The sequence below is a fragment of the Drosophila albomicans genome, chromosome 2L, assembly GCF_009650485.2.
Source record: "Drosophila albomicans strain 15112-1751.03 chromosome 2L, ASM965048v2, whole genome shotgun sequence".
Classification (NCBI taxonomy): Eukaryota; Metazoa; Arthropoda; class Insecta; order Diptera; family Drosophilidae; genus Drosophila; species Drosophila albomicans.
In genome coordinates, this window is record NC_047628.2 from 30,102,765 (window position 1) to 30,119,688 (window position 16,924).

Genomic DNA, 16,924 nt, shown 5'->3' on the forward strand with positions numbered 1-16,924 from the left:
TCAATTTCAATTCACAATGCCCTCTTATAACATTCTCCCTCATATATTCCCTATCTCTACAGCAACGACTGCGCTCGCTCTGCATTGTGATGGGTGCTCTTTTCTTCAGCGTCTACTGGCGACTTGTGACTATTCCCGGTCCCCAGACTGCATTCTCCAGCGCCGACAATCCCATAGCACGAACTGCATCCGCGTGGACGCGACTGCTTACATTTCTCCACTTGCCGGTGGTCAACTTTAAGCTGCTGCTTCAACCACAAGTGCTCAGCTTCGACTGGGGCATGGACGCCTTGCCACGCGTGACGACGCTTTGGGATCGTCGAAATGCTCAAACCATCTGCTTCTATTCTGTGCTGCTCGGCGTTGCCTGGCGCAGCTGTAAGCTTCTGCTTTACGGCAGCGAGCTCTTTGAGGGTGCGAACGGCGGTTATCCGCAGTATCACATACAGAAGGTTGGACGCAAGTCTCGCGCCAAGCGCAAGCGGGCTGCCAACAACAATAACAGCAACAACAACAGCAGCAGCAGCAACAAGTACCAAGCCTATGAGGCATCTTTTCATCAGGAAGCGCTTCCATTTGCCAAGCAGCCGTGCAGCGACTGCAACAACAACAACAGCAATGGCGTCTACGTCTATGGAGAGGAAGCAGCTGGCAGCTCAGCTGTTCCCTCGGCTCCACAACCTCAGCATCACCTCGTGTCTTCCGCTGTCAGTTTGGCCTTGCACAAGGCGTTTCGAGGGTCGCGCAGCAGCAGCAGCTGCAGCAACAGCACAACGGCCAGCAACAAGAGCAGCGGCAGCAGCAGCAGCTCTAGCTCCAGCTCTAGCTCCACTTGTGACTCACTCGATGGACAAGCGAGGTGCTCGTCAGACTACATGCTGGGAGGGATGACAGGGTCCGCTCGCAATGCCTGCATTCTGCTCATGTCCTGCGCCTTTCTGACACTCCCCTTCCTGCCTGCCAGCAATCTCTTCTTCTACGTGGGCTTCGTGGTCGCCGAGCGATTGCTGTATTTGCCCAGTGTTGGCTTTTGCTTGCTGGTCGGCTTTGGCGTCTCTAAACTGTTGGCCTGCACTCGTTCCCATGGCTCGGGGAGGAGGACACGTTGTGGCCTTCTGCTCTCGTTCAGCGTGCTGCTGGCAGCGATGAGTCTGCGGACCGTGCAACGCAACGCCGATTGGAGGGACGAGGAGAGCCTCTACCGCAGTGCCATTACTGTCAATCCGCCAAAAGGTGAGTCTTAGTGCCCTTGATCAGGTTTGCATTTCCCTTTCACTCAACCACTCAATTTTGCACCTTTTTTGCAGCGCTGGGCAATCTGGGCAGCGTGCTGAGCTCACAGGCTCGCTACGAGGAGGCCAAGCTGGTGCTGCAGGAGGCCATCAGATACAGGCCCAACATGGCGGATGTGCACTTCAATTTGTAAGTATCGAGCATCTGAACATCGAGCATCGAGCACCGACCACTTAGCGCCCATCAGACTATCAGCCATACACCATTTACTATTTACCATTACCATTTACCACTTGCCATTTGCCAGCCAGTTTGAAAAGCAACCAATCTGAGTGCACCCTTCACTCACTCAGCTCCACGCTCTCCATGCTCCACGGAGAGAGAGAGTTGCAATAGAAGTAGTACTCGCATTAGATGAGCTGCTGTCCCACATGACAAGCTAACATGCGACATGTAGAACATGCAACACACATATAGTAGACACATCGCATTGCTTTCTCTCTCGCTTGCCACGCTTCAAGTGCTCAGATAAATGGCAGCGTTTTTCCCAGGCAGCCATTTTCATTATCTCTGTCTGTTTTTGCTGGAGCTTGGCTGCGCATTTAGTGCGACCATTTCATGCTCAAGGCTCCCGTCAAGCTGCACTGTTACGTTCCGTTATAATGCATCGCCCCAGCCTCCTGGCCAGGCCCAGAGCGAGAGAGAGAAGGAGAGAAAGACAGAGAGACAGCGAGTAATACAATGCCGAACAAGCTGTCAAATGAAGCCCATTCTGTTGTTTTCCACCAAGTAGCAGCAGAAGTGGCAGACGAGATGGAGATGGAGACAGCGACGAAGGCTACGCAGCATGGAAATTCTTTCTGCTGCTGCTGCTGCAGAACTATGCGCATTTCGTTGCTGCTTACTTTTTCATTGCATACTCGTAGTTTTTCAGCTTTCCCGGCTTTCGCTGCTCAACAAAAGTCCTTCGCGTTCACACTCCTAGAGCCCTGAGAGAAATGGAGTGAGAGAGCGGGAAAGATCTGTCCGCCTATCTTCCTGCTTGCCCGCTTCGTTCCGTTTCGTTCCGTTTGTCTGTCAACGTCTGACAAAGTCTGTAAACGTGCTGTTTTGTCTGTTGTCTGTTCGCATTGCATTTTTGCTCATTGCGCATATTTCCCAGGAACGCAACGCAACGCGACGCGACTCGAAGCGACGAGACAACATAACGGCAGAAAGAAAAAGCAGCAGACAACTGCAGCAACAACAACAATAATACCGTATTATGCCACACACAACAACAAGTGCCATAACTGCAACTGCGAGAGAGTAGTGGGGGAAAAAAAAGTGAAAAACTATACGTGAAGTTTTCGCTTTGAATATTCAGTGCGTCATTTTTTGCATGACACTCGACTTTAGCTCTTTCCTTGCTATCCCTTGCCGCACCCCCGTTGCATGCCAGATTATTGCATGCATTTTGGCTAAGCAACTCGAACCCCTCACAGCTCGCAGCTGCTGGTTAATGTCAAAGTACTCAAAGTCAATGGTTCAGAATCAGGTCACATTGCTAAGGCTGCTGTCATATTCAACTCCTCCTGTTGAACAAAGAATGCGAGCATTAGCCGCAGGGTAAACACCGAAGACCCGAAACCCTTCAACGTGCAGAACCAAGAGACAGGACAGACGACAACAACAAGAACAACAACAACAGAGGAGCAACAACGATAAACAGGACGAAAGGACTGCTGCGTGACATGTTTGCCCCTGCGCTAATCGAAAATCAATGTTGTCAGGCCAACCACAGCAGCAACAGCAACAGCAACAGCTCCTGCTTCTGCTCTTGACTAAAGTTGCTTAACATCCTTGTTCCCGACGGGACGATTCTATTTCCTGCTAGCGCTCAAAGGATAAACAGCTGTTTGCACATATATTATTTACTGCGATCAAGTCATCAATAGCAAATGCTGCCGGCATTCGGCATTCGTTCGCTCTTGTCGTTTGCTTGACTGATTACCACCCTCGGCAAGCGGAGCCAAGACCCAGCCAAAGGACACACCCATCCATCTACACAGAGAGACAGAGACAGACGGATAGATGGATGCTACTGTAGTAGAAAAGAAAGTGAACGAGTTGTCGAAATTGTGTGTATTACCGGTGTTTGCCACTGCCACTAAGGACATGGGGAATTGCCACACACACGCACGATACATCGATACACACATAGCACACACCTACAATCTGAGAGTAGACGATGACGATTCATGGCATCCTAAGAAAACGCTGCTCGCTACCAAATACCAAACACCGAAACCAGAAATCACTGAACTGTATAATTTGATTTTTTTTTCTACCTTTGCTTTACGAGTCGTCAGTCTGTCAGTCTCTCAGTCGAGCTGTTGTTGTTCCTGACAGCTGGAACAGTCTGTGTATCCTTTGAATGTGCCGCATGTGCAGGCAACTAGTTGTGTGGCAGATTGAAGCTTTAATAAAGCCCAACAACTGCACTTACTGTGTTGGCCAAACTAATTACATAAATCCCAGCCAGTCTTTGCGCACTTCTTCACCTTCTACACAGGTTTGCAGCTTTCATTTTCAGTTGCATACTTGACAGTTTTCTAGGCGCCGACAAGTGGCCCGCCACCATTCACCTTTCACCTTCCGCCTGTTATCTTCTGGGCGCTCTAATTAAATCCAAAGCAGACATTGAAGTGCGCGACAAGTTCAGCAGCAGTCTATTAATGCCAACACTTTCACTTTCTCTATTGCAGGGGCATTCTGCACCAGAATCAGCAGGACTACAAGGCAGCAGTCGAGTGCTTTCAGCGTGCCATCAAGTTTCGCCCTAGTCTAGCAGGTGAGTGAATCACACTACAGGCTCCACAATAGACAAAGTATAAACTTATCTTCTGTCCGCAAACAGTCGCCTATCTCAACCTCGGCATATCATTCATTGCGCTGGGCAGACGCCAGCAGGCCATCGAAATACTGCAGGTGGGCTCCACTTTGGACGGGGCTGCTGTGCGTGATCGTAGTGCTCATGATCAGGCGAGAAGCTCGGCCTATCTGCAGCTAGGCGCACTCTACGTGGAGCAGGGGAAGTTGCAACGGGCGCTGGCCGTGTATCGGGAGGCGTTGTCCGCGTTACCTGCGCTGCTGCATCAACGGGAAGTGCTTTATCAGCGGATCGGGGATGTCTTCGGTCGTCTGCAGCAATGGGACGAAGCGGAGCGACATCACCGAGCTGCCCTTGAGCTGCAGCCCAACCAGGTGGCGGCACATATCTCCTATGGCATCACGCTGGCCAGAAATGTAAGTAATCTATGCAGCAATCTCATAAATAGAGATGTCTCACAGTCCCTTAACCTTATTCCTATGCAGAGCAGTCGCGCTTCGGAGGCGGAAATGTGGTTCAAGCGTGCGTTGCAGCTGGCGCCGGATCAGGCCAGCGTCTATCACCACTATGGTGAGTCAATTGAATGCTTTCAAGTTTTCCTAGCTACAAAATTTTGCTTCTACCTCAGCTGAATTCCTGACGTTGCAATCGCGCCATCACGAATCTGTTGTCTATCATCGGCGTGCGGCGGAATTGGCGCCCACGGACTATGCCTTGGTGGTAGCGGCGGCAACTTCACTGCGGCTGCTCGATCGCAAGGTTGAGGCGGAAATTTGGTACCGCAAGGTGAGCATGAAACTTTGACAGTAAAACATCAGCACAAATTTAACTGACTGTTTTCTCTGTGCGTTTCTAGGCTGTCAATTTGCGACCCGATGACGCACATGCCCACACCAATCTGGGCGCTATTCTGCATCTTCTGGGACGCACCAGCCACGCGGCGGCTAGCTACAAGGCGGCACTCCAACTACAGCCGGGGGATTCTATCACGCTTGGCAATCTGGCCAAGTTGGGGGTCACGAATGTTTAGCTGCCACAATGTGGGAATCGTTAATTAGCCACAGAGCAAAGTTATTTTTATATACGGTGGCCGGATATGGATGGATGGCCCTTAGATAACTCTAAAGAATTTATACGAAGGACTTCGATACATATGTATATCATTTAGCAGGCATCAGCAGGAAGCGTGTAAATATCCAAGCAGCGACCAATGCAAGTCAATGTCAAAGGCAAAGAATTTATAAGCAAAAAAAAGCGAAGCGAAGGTAAAGTGAGGAGAAGTGTGGAGACAGAGAGAACAATAATTAAACTACCTAAACGATAAGTCAAAATGAATCCGAAATCAGAACAGATATCGGACAATGCTGTACAGTGAATATATCCTTAGATAATCGGAGAAATCGCAGGAAGGATGCAACCCTGGTATTGATAAAACTTATGTGCTTAATAATTATGTAAATTATTGTAAATACGAGAAAACCTATTAAGGAATATGACTATTGATTGACTATATATAGAGAAGATATATATATATGTATGTATGACTGTATATGGACTATGCCTATCAATGTGGTGTGGCTTCTGTCCGGGCCACGCGGCTCGAGATCGTTTTGCGTTGTGTGTACATTTTAGTTAAGCAAATACGAGAATCGAACAGAACAGAATATGATTGTAAAGATGATTAAATTATATGGGAAAAGAAGATACATATATAATTAAAGAGACAAAAACCTATTTGAAAATATAATCAACTGTCGCATTTTCATTACGTTCTTATTATTCCCCTTCATTTATTGTTCAATTGCGCTATAGTAAGCTCCTTAGTTAAACGAGAGAGTAAATGCTTCTTGTCTGGGCTTGATGTGCTTTCTCCAAGTGGCACATTGAACCCATAATTGTGACCACTTTGCCCGAGTCTGCCCAAAGCTCCACTTGCACTGGAAACTATACCCATGGCAGAGGAAATATTTTCAGTGCTTAACGGCTTAAAATCTCCCCTTTCCTTCTCCATCTCCCACAGAGTACAAACACAATCAGTGTCAAAATTTTCGACTGGGCGACCAAGTCGAAGATGAAGGCGAAAACGTAAACGACGACCAAAGTAAGGACGAAGATGTAGACGAAGGCGATGCTGCAGCTGCAGCTGGTGGAGCAGCTAGCGAAGGCGCCACTTAAGCCAAAGGCAAACCACAACAAGAAATAAAGCGTTGTGTCTTATGCCAACTAAATCGTAGGATTATGAATTACAATATACTTGACTGCCAGGACTACTGCTGGCAGGACAAGATCCAGGCACTTGCTTCGGCTTCAGTTTCAGCTTTGTCTCCGTGTCTACGACTCCTTTTCTGGGGTCTGGCTGCAGTCATAATATTGCCACAGCTAATGCAACTGCTGGATGGCTGTGGATGGAAGGCTAAATGGCTGCTGGCTGGCCAAGAAATGGGCGATGCTGTAAAACGATAAAGGTGATGACTTTTGACATGCAAACTCAAACCTCTACTGTGGTATGCCCCTCGCTCTTACTCCCGTGCAGAGCCAATTTGGATTGGCAAGTCTAATGGCGGCATGTTTGTTGTTCTTGTTGCAGCAGTTGCTGCTTCAAGGCACTGAACGTGCACAAGAGCAATTCAGTGGCGTATATATGAATGCATCAGTCAACCAGTGAAACAAACACTCCGTCCGTCAGTCAGTCAGTCAATGAGTCAGCTCAAGAGCTAGTCATCTAGTCGATGTTTGCCGACTGCAACGGTGTCATGGTACTGCGCCTTCTCATCATCTCCTTTGACGGCGCCTCGCTGGAGCCACTTTGTTGCAGTGGCACCACCAGCAGCAACAGCAGCAGCAGGCCACTAAATGTGCCCGACCGAGTGCTGCTCACTAATTGCAGACGCCTGTCTGTCCCAGTCTGTGCCATTGCCGGGCTGTTGGCTTTCTTACAAGTGACTCGTTAGCTTAGTCAGGGGCCACGCAAGAGCGAGAGAGAGAGAGAGAGAGAGAGTGAGGACTATTCTCTCGCTCTCTGAGTGAGCGCGCTAATTACTGACAGCCTCAGCAGCTAGCTCGCGGATTTATGACAAGGCAACGTCAACGTTCCACGTCCAACAGCCAACGTCAGAGTCAAGCTCTTCGCTTTTCAGGCACTCAGCTGCAATCGTAGATGGGGTTTGGTGGTTTCGTCTGAGTGCGCTCTGAGATAACTACTTGAAAATCTCTAGCTCACCAGACAATAACCGGGAATTGCTCTTGCAAATGCTCTTCGCCTGAGTGGCAGCTGAGAGCTGGACAAACCAAAGCACACCCCCCTCTTCCCATAACCTATTGCCCCTAACTCAGAGCTGGACCCATCTGCCAAACGCAGGCTCAGATGCAACTAATTCGAGCTAATTATGACCCCCGGGCCTTTAACAGCAACTAAAGGTTGGTAAAAAATGTTTGATGTGTGTAGAGCATTCTCGTTGAACATGCAAAGGCTCATAGAGAAGATAGAGAAATCTCTAGTAATACGCATTGCCCAAAGAGGGAAAAGGTTTCATGATTTAGTAACAATCGTTGTAGGTAGAGAATATCCAATTGAAATTGTAATATACAATAGCTAAAAAAAAACAACCAATATTGAATTACACAATAACTATTATCAACTGTTGAAAGTAATATGTGTAATTGAATTGTCCCCAAAATATAAAAAGAGAGTAGTTCACAGTCGAGTACGCCCCAGAGTAGTTTCTTAGTTGTTTTATGTTTTAATTGTGGCTTACGTTTGATTTGGCCAAAGGGCATACAACATACAGCCATGACAGGCATAAAAACAAAGGCAAACATGCTGGTACATACCACACATAATTACACACAAGCACGCTCACACACACATACACACATTCGGACAGAGACTACTTTTATTTACAAGTGGGTGATGGCAAATCCAAAATCATTTGTTATTTGCACATTTGCCAAGAGGCAAGAGAAGGAAAAAACTTTTGCCGGACTCGTACTTAAATCGCTTTTGATGAGGGTCCCATCAAATGCTGCCGCTGCCTGACCGTAACAGGACCTGTGACTGTTTGTGTGCTCTCTACTTTTTGCCAACTCTCGCTGTACATATTTACTGATATAAATAAATATATATATATATAGAAAGAGAGTGGGAGAGAGCAACGACTTCAGCACATACAAAATTTCAGTGGAGCAAAAAATGAGCCAATTAGTTGGTAGTAAAGCAGATTCTTGCCGCACTTGCAACACTTGTGCCAATGCCATTTTCGCTGTTCGCACTTGACAAGCTGGCAGCTCAAACGTGACAACGTCAACACTTTTGCATTCGCATAATAATCATATTGCGAATATAATGGCGTGAAACAGCAGCAACAACAACAACAACGACAACAACAACAGCGATGACAACAAAAAACGCTTGACAGTTGACAGTTGAAGCTGCAGCAGAAGCTGGCGTTGTCACCGACGCTCGACGCTCTGCTTGCAACATGCTTTTCTTCTTTTATTTTTTGTCTTTTTTGCTTGCTGCATTCTTTCTGAGCTCATCCCATTCTGTAATTGCGCAAAAATAAACTGGCTGCTGCTCCTCCTCCTCCTCCTCCTCGTGCACCAAATTTCAGAGAATCTGTTGCATAATTTTCGGGGCGCTTTTTGCCTTTCGACTGTCTCTGGCGCGTGTTCAAGTGTTGACATCGCCGAGCTTCGCAAAGTGCAGCGACAGAGCAGCGACAATTGCAATTGCAGCAGCAATTTATGGCGTAGAAGGACACAGGACAGGACACCAGGAGTAGGACAAAGCATGCTGCACACACACCACACATACAACATCAGACAGACGAAGACACGACTGTCACTTGATATATTTCTCTTGGCTCTTCGGGCTACTGACAGCAACAGAAGCAGCAGCAGCAGCAACAGAAATAACAGCAACAACAATCGAGCTTAATAATATGCAAATTTCATGTGTAGTTTTGTAATTTCGACAATTACAAATCGCCCAACTATTTGTCTGTCAGTCTGTCTGTCACTCTAGTCTATGCATGTTTATGTCTGCCTTTGCTGCGTGTCTTTACCGACTCTGCTATCTGGCTGCCTGGTTTAATTAAAGGATGCAAGTTGTGGAAATTATTTTTCTATGCCAGCGGGTTGTGTGGCCGAACAATTAAAAATCAAAATGCCAAATTACACTTATACTACATGCTCCAAATTACACACAAAACACACACACACAAACACACGAGCATTCCCACACACATACACACACACACACTCATATAGTCTGGCGAGGCAAAATATAGAGACATCAGTAAACTAAGCTGACAGTAAAAAGTCCGTCCAAGCGTGTAATTAGAAATTATATCCAATTGCCCTGCGGCCACTCGAGCAACGAGCAACGAGTGGCGGCGGCTGGCATCGACTACAGCCCGCCTTCGCCTCCCCCCTTTTCCCTCCCCGCTCTTCTCAACGCTTCTCGATGCTCTCGATTTTTGGTTTTTCGAGACAGCCACAATGCCTGTGGATTCAATGTGTGAATGCGAATGTGTGTTTTCAGTATGTGTGTGTGTGTGTGTGTGCGTACACTTGCCAGGCAGGACTCTGCCAACTGATGCTGCAAAATGTTTTAACTGCAGCGGCAGCAGTCTTTCCGGTTGCCGGTTTGCCGCCTATGCCGTCGCCCATTCTCCAATCTCATTCCGAATGCCACGTCCATGCTCGTTGCCCTTGCCTTTCGTAGTCGCAATCGCCACACACACACATTCACACACTCATACATACAGTCAACCCTTTGGCAGCTGCCAAATTGTCTCTTGTGGTTGTCACACACTGCGTATTAGTAATGCGCCATACGCAGCTTTGCCGGTTGCCTGTTGTCGGCTGCTGGTTGCCGCATGGCACACTCACACTCCCCCTCCCGCCCGTCTCTACTCATGCCACATGCCGCTGCTGGTTTGCTGGCTGTTTTGTGTCAAGTGTCAATGTCTGTGTTTTCAATTACAAAATGTCAGACAAGTTGAAAATTAAATTCACATAGCACTATCGATTTTAGTTTCCACCCACGGCGCCTTCTCGAGGGGCATTTATTAAAGTTTGCGCCTTGATAAGCTCACCTAAATGCGCCTCAATGAAGCGTGCCGACAAAAGCAGCCAGGTAACAGGAGCCAACCAGCGCGACGAGACCCATAACCCATGCATCTCCTTCCCCTTCCCCTTTCCCATCCCCATCTTCTTCGTGTTCCACTCGCAGTTCACCCAAAAGTTGGAGACATTTTGGAAGCTTTTGTGCTCAGACTAAATGGCAAGCAGAGATTAAACTCACACATGCACAGCGACAACGACAACGACAACGTTTCGTCTGCAGTCAGTTTATAAGCCACTTTATAAACAAGCTGAAAATGTTTAAAGCACACTTTGCAAGCGCTTTTCCACTCCCAAAGCCACTTAATAGCCGAAGCCTTGAAATAGACACCCGGCAAAATACGAAGGCACGAAGCTGATCAATGAAATGCTCAGATCGGAGCAACCAAACCTCTTTGGGGAGATTCTCATGCCATGCCACTTGACCAGGCTTGCATGGGAATGGCGAATTATGAGAGTAAAAGCCGCTTAAAGCGTAGAATGTATCGTCTTCAAACTGGCTGCAGAGTGAACGCATTAGCAACAACAATGCATGGAGAACAATCATTGCGGCACATGACAATGGCAGCGGCAGACGCGACAAGGTCTAAGTGCCGCTCCAGCTTCAGTTTCAGTTTCAGCTCCAACTCCGGCTCCGGTTTGGACAGGGGGCAGGACCAAACAAAGGCAACATCCTTCTGCTTGAGCTTCATCCAACATACAACAGACAGGAGACAGAAGACAGAAGACAGGCGGATGACAATGATCTGGGGGCTTGGAGTTACGGCATGTGTGGGGAGCTAGTGTGAGTTGAGTGTGGGGTGTGTTCAAAAATGTAAGCGACCAGGGCACAATTCTCTTTGTCTCAGTTCTTCCCCTTGCGGATGCTCCCAACAGTCGCACATTTTCAACTTTATGGCATTTTATTATTTTTTATGATTGTTTACAAGACAAGCGGCTTTTAGGCACGCTGCATTGCTGTCGCGACTTAACAGAAGAGTCACCCAGAGAGAGAGAGAGAGAGAGAAATGGAGGGGGAGACTGGGGAGGTCTCAGTGTCGGGCACATGTTAAAACAAAGTGCTTTTGTTTGGTGACATCAAGTTAAGTACCTGGCCCAGAACTCGAACCAAGTTGCATGAAAACAAACACTCAACATGGCTGCCCCCGTGGAATGGGCATAAGTATATGTGTGTGACGTATGCGTGTGTGTGTGTGTTTGTCAGGTTTGTAAGTGTGTGTGTGTGTGTGTGATTCTTGATGCTTGACGTGACTCGAGTTCGTTTTGCATTTGAAATTTGCATTTTTAATGAAAAACGGTTTTAATTGCATGAAATTGTTTGACTTTGTTAAACAGAGAACGAACCGTGGGTCGCGTGGTAAGGTGCGAGTGAGAAAGACCACGGAGAGAGAAAGGGGGAGTATGATGTGCCGCAAATAAATTGAAGTAGAAGCAGATTCTATTTACACGCCACTGACTATCAACAGGAAACGGATGCAACACTTGGCAGCGCTGCCAACCACACGCAGCAGACGTCGCTGTCGCCGTCGCTGTCGGCAGCAGCAACAACAGCAGCAACTTCGGCAGCTGGAAATTATAGCAAGACACGACGTCGACGACGTGGCAGAAAAATTGCTGGGCGAAAAGTTGCCGAAAGTAGCAACAACAAACAAACACAGAGCAACAGACACTAAGAGGACAGAAAAAGACAGGCGGACAGACCGAAAGACAAACAAACAGGCGAGCCAGAACAGCAACTGGACGCCAACTGATAGCAAATATGTTCTCAAGTACTTTGGAGAAACGTTTTTAAGCTAGCGACCAAAACTTTTACCTCGCAAGCCAGCAGAGAAGTAACCGGAGCACGAGCTGAATGTGGATGTGGATGTGGAGTAGGCGAGGACTGCTATCTGGCTGCCGCCAATGACTCGTCTTTGACTCGCTAAGCTGCTTAAATCTTTCATGTAAACTTTTACCATTCCCCTTTGCCCCCCGCTGCTGCTGCTGTGGCATCTTTCCCATCCTATAGAGTCGATCTTTGGGCTGGTTACTGCGCAGTATTCTACAAGTCTGCTCCTCATCGTGTTCATCTTTAATGAAGTCGCTTCCGTTTTGTTCTTGCTCCCCTGACTTCCCCACCTTTCGTTTCCCCTTTCGCTACCCAACAGTTGACAGTTTTTACTTTTTTTGCGGGTTTTTCTTGCTCATCTTTGCCTTGGCATTTCATTTTTCAAACCAACAAATATTTTTCAACAACTTTTCCAACTGTTGCACAACCAGCAGCATCGAGCAAAGGGGAAGAGAGTTGCCTCTTGCGTGATAAAAGCAAATTTCCACTGTTGGCTTTTGCTTTTGCGTTTGCTGCCAGTGAAGTCGATAAGATAAATGCATTCAACTGTTTAACTGACACACACGCAACGCAATTTGTTGCAAGCACAATTTGCAAAATCGTCAACGATGATGATGATGCATGGCATAGGTCAAAAATTTCCTTATATCATCAGCCATAGAAAGGGACTCTGACTCTGTCTTAATGTCTTTTGTGTCTACAAAGCCGGGGGCAGCCTGCTTGATGTAGGTTCAACACGCCGCAAGCCACAGTGCGTCTTTATCACAGTGGGGAAAGGGTGAAATCAGACGCCGCCTTGAGCAAACGCGTTGCCTCGTAATTGAAATTACTTCATTAGGCTGCGTGGCATCTACTTTTTGGAATGCCCCGCCGAGCGGAGAGAGGGAATTTAGTCCGGCGTGCAAATAGATGACACTTGTAATCAAATTGGACGTGCACCATTAAAAACGATAGCGCCACAGTCGTAAGGAACTCGTTCATTCGATGGCCTGGCTTGGTCTGGTCTGGCACGCTCTGTACCGGACCCGGAAGTTGCAGCTACGCTCGAGAGGAGCTTGGGACAGTTGGCGATGCTGCTGCATTTCTCTGGCAAGCGGCCAGCCAGAGAGTCAGCCAGCCAGCGAGCCAAGTCTTGAACTTTCCGACAATTTCTTCTGCTGATGCTCTCGACGCTGATGCTGCTGCTGCTGTTGTTCCTGCTGGGCAATAAAACTAAAACGAATTGAAAATTAAATACAAAATTTATAGCATTCGCGCGGGTTCTTGTCACGCAGCAGCAGCAACCAAAAGAGAACTGCATCAGCAGCGGGACAAACAACAAACTGCAAAGTACCAGGAAAAGAACAAGGACAAGGGCGGGGAGTGGGAGTGGGAACAATCTCTAGTCCAGACCCGCATTTGGACGTTGGATACGACTGGCAGCCACGACACATTCTTGTTGTTGCTGTTACTCGCAATAAGTGAAAATTTGTTGTACGTTGCACATAAATTTCAGACTGCAGCAGAGAGACGAATGAGAAGGGTCAAATGCATTGCATCTGCGATGTGGGCGTCCAACAGCAGCAACAGCAGCAGCAGCAGAGTCTGAGCCAAGTGGCAAGCAAAGGGCCAACGGAAAATTAATATTTATTTGCAAGGGCAACACAGGGAGGCAGACGACGAAGACGACGACGGGTTGCTAATTACAAAAGTCGAATGCAGTCATTACACGAGCGATTAAGTTTTTGTCGTGTGTTTTTCAAATGGTTTTTTAGCGAAGAAGTTGTTGCTGGAATTCGACATGAAGTTTAATGGTGCACTAAAGTGAAAATATTTCAATTGGAAGCGGAAAATATAAAAGCGGAGCCAAAGACTAAGAGCGCATCCAACAAAGTGGTTTATGAGGCCTTTTCCCCACATTCGGTTCAGTAAATAAAATCGTGCAGGGAACGGACTTTTCTCTTGTTGCTGCTGCTGCGATTATAAAAACATTTGCCACAGCTGATATCCCTCGAATTGAATGAGCATCATGGAATGAGTATGAGAGAAGAGTGCCCCAAGTCAAGCCAAGTCCATTCTCTCGGCAGCAAAGCCGCCCAAATAACAAAGCAGCTCCTCCCACATATCCCAGAGTAACGCACTTACAGTTTATTGCATTTATAGAGCTCTTTCTCTGCTAGTGTAAGTAAATCGCACACACACACACACACACACACACAGTCGCAGACATTCCACGTATCACGTGTGCTGCTCGGCACCCAAAGGGACACCATTTGGTAATGAGATTTAGAAATAAAATCTACAAAGATGTTTGCACGAGCTGTTGACGTTGCCATTCCTGTCCTCTGCCCCTCCACTCCCTTTGCCGCCCCCTTCGCCCACAGTCTGTATGTGAATCTGTGCGCTGTCCATTTGTTTTCTGCTACTATCCATTAGTAACAGATGCTACTGCCACTACCAGAGACAGCTGCGTCTCCATCTCTTGCTCTCTTGGTCTTAGAGCTCGAGCTGGATCCGCATTCAAATGGCATCTATGCACGCTGCTACCATTTATATGTACATACATATTTGCCACAATATATATGCATGGATATATAGAAAACAAAATACACTAAATGTGAACGCGTTGCCTAGTCGAAACATTCATGCTCTTTCCACTAACATAATGAGTATCTTAAGGTCTCTCCCCAATCAAAATTGAATAGAACCTTGGCTTAAGGGTACACAAATTTGTGAATGGTGCATGGCATTTTGGCAATTTGGTCAGCATGTTAATACGCTTAGCCAGTCAGGGGAGAGAGAGGGTAGAGGGGGGAGAAGGGAGACTTGTGTGCGGACACCATATTAAATAGTGCTCGACTGGCATTAAACCGTTGAGTACTTACTTCATGCATAGTTTTCTACTTTCAAAAGCAACTCAGCCAGCTCTTTATGTTGTTATTCAGATTTCGGTCGCAAATATATTCACCTTTCCCTTCATTTTGCTTTCCCCTTTCTCAGAAGCTGTCTTTATAGCAGACAAATGATTTCAGTTCGAGTTGAAAAAAATCACTTTAAGAACACGCAACATATAAAATGTCTTTCAAATTGTAATTGATTTAGCTATGAAAATATATATAATTAAATAAATTGATTGGTGTAAAAAAATAATAATTTGTAGATTACGAAAAAATTAAACAAAACCAAAAGTAAATTTTATACATTATTGATTGATTAAATGGTTTTTTTCGCTGTGTATAAACGCTTTGAGGATACGCACTAAATCGGCTGTATACATCATAAACACGTTTGAATTATGGCCATGGCCACCGCACAAGTTGCTCTTTTTCACGTTGACTTTTGTTGCAGCAACAATAACTATAACAAGTAAGAAAGCTATAGTCGAGTGAGCTCGACTGTGAAATACCTGCCACCCATTTTGAATAAAAGGAAAACAGCATGTCATTAGGCTAAAATTACTAAAAATATATAAAATGTTATATTTGTTCTATTGATATAGTACTACATTCGAAATATACCATATAATGCAAAATATATCAGATTGTCAGAAAAAGCATCTGAGATCCCCAATAAGTAAACGATTTTGACGGTACAAAAGAATTTCTTTAATATCTTCGTACCGGCACAAAGTTATAATACCCTTCTACCCTATGGGTAGCGGGTATAAAAAGCGAGCGGCTTCCCGACTGTCCGACGCCATAACGAGATAAATCATTTTAGACAGCGTCATTAGTTGGCTGTAATCATTTTGTTGTTGCTGTGTGGCTGTGTGTTGTGCCGTCGATGATGTTGCCGAAGCCAAAAACTGCTCACTGCCCCTCAACACGGCGCACACACGCGCCAAACTTTTGATACATTACGTATACGCCGCGTATATGCGGCAAGTATGCGGGCTGAGCTAAGCTGAGCTGCCTGCCAGCGTTTTTCCGTGCTGTCATTGCAAACAGCAAACGGCAGAGACGCTTTAATCCTCCCATCCCATCCCCGACCTTTTAGGGTCTGAGCTCAAGTCAAAATGGGTGTGGTTAATGGTAAATTTCTTTTTAATTTGAAGCATTCACTCAAAGTCATAGTCATGTTGAAGATATTAATGCCACCACCCCAGCGAGACCAAGGCTACTCTGTGGCTCTGTGGCACAGCCAGTGGACAGGAGAGGACGCTGGACACGTCCAGCCAATGACTTATAATTTATGGCGACGGCAGCCGTCGGTCGCATTTAATGGCGCTGCAAAATAAAAAGCAAATCTGACTTGAGCAACCCCCGAAAAGCATTTGCTCTCCTCGCTATCGTATTAGTCTCAAGGTTGGCTGGCCCTGTTGTCTATCTGTGCTAATGGCTTTTTAATTATATTAGCGCGGGGTCGAGTTCGATCCCAAGGATTCATTCGCTGCTGTCCTAATAATTGCATCATTTGATCTTGTTTGCCACTCAACAGACTGCACTGACAGCCGAGTGCATTTATGTGTTCTCCTTCCTGCAACGCAGAAGCTGCTCCTGCTCCAGTTTCTGTTCCTTCTCTTCTCTGGCGCTGTTTCCTTACCATGTTGATGTTGCTGCTACGTCTGCGGCGGCACACTAACATATGCTAATAGCAATTTGTGGTAATGAAGTTGATTAACATTGCAGCAAGAGTGACAACAACACGAACATGACACTGACACTGAGACAGAGAGAGAGAGACAGACAGAGAGAGAGAGAGGGAGAAGGAAGCGAAAGAGAGGAAGGCAGACAGCGTCTATCGTCGTTTGAGTTTGGTAATTAAATTCATGCCCCGTTGCTCCCATTGCCACCGTATGCCGCGTATTACGGAAATTGCATTCAAGTTTGCAGTTTGCAGGTTGCAGGTTGCAGTTTATGGCTTGCACCTGCCTCAACTATCTATCG

The 16,924-nt window shown here is 46.7% G+C and overlaps 1 protein-coding gene across 2 annotated transcripts in view; it reads left to right on the forward strand.

The window, feature by feature from the left end:
• The window catches only part of LOC117565951 (protein O-mannosyl-transferase TMTC2), a 28,981-nt gene extending 23,150 nt beyond the window's left edge, over positions 1 to 5,831 (forward strand). Inside the window, exons 4-10 of one of the 2 annotated variants that reach the window (XM_034245340.2) lie at positions 63 to 1,233; positions 1,308 to 1,422; positions 3,981 to 4,066; positions 4,133 to 4,521; positions 4,591 to 4,675; positions 4,734 to 4,891; positions 4,962 to 5,831. In XM_034245340.2, the coding sequence (XP_034101231.1) occupies positions 63 to 1,233; positions 1,308 to 1,422; positions 3,981 to 4,066; positions 4,133 to 4,521; positions 4,591 to 4,675; positions 4,734 to 4,891; positions 4,962 to 5,135 (2,178 nt within the window). In that variant the 3' untranslated portion in view covers positions 5,136 to 5,831. Of the gene's footprint in view, positions 1 to 62; positions 1,234 to 1,307; positions 1,423 to 3,980; positions 4,067 to 4,132; positions 4,522 to 4,590; positions 4,676 to 4,733; positions 4,892 to 4,961 lie in introns of those variants that run through there. The other variant, XM_034245341.2, reaches the window with a different exon arrangement.
• The last annotated feature ends 11,093 nt before the right edge of the window (positions 5,832 to 16,924 follow it).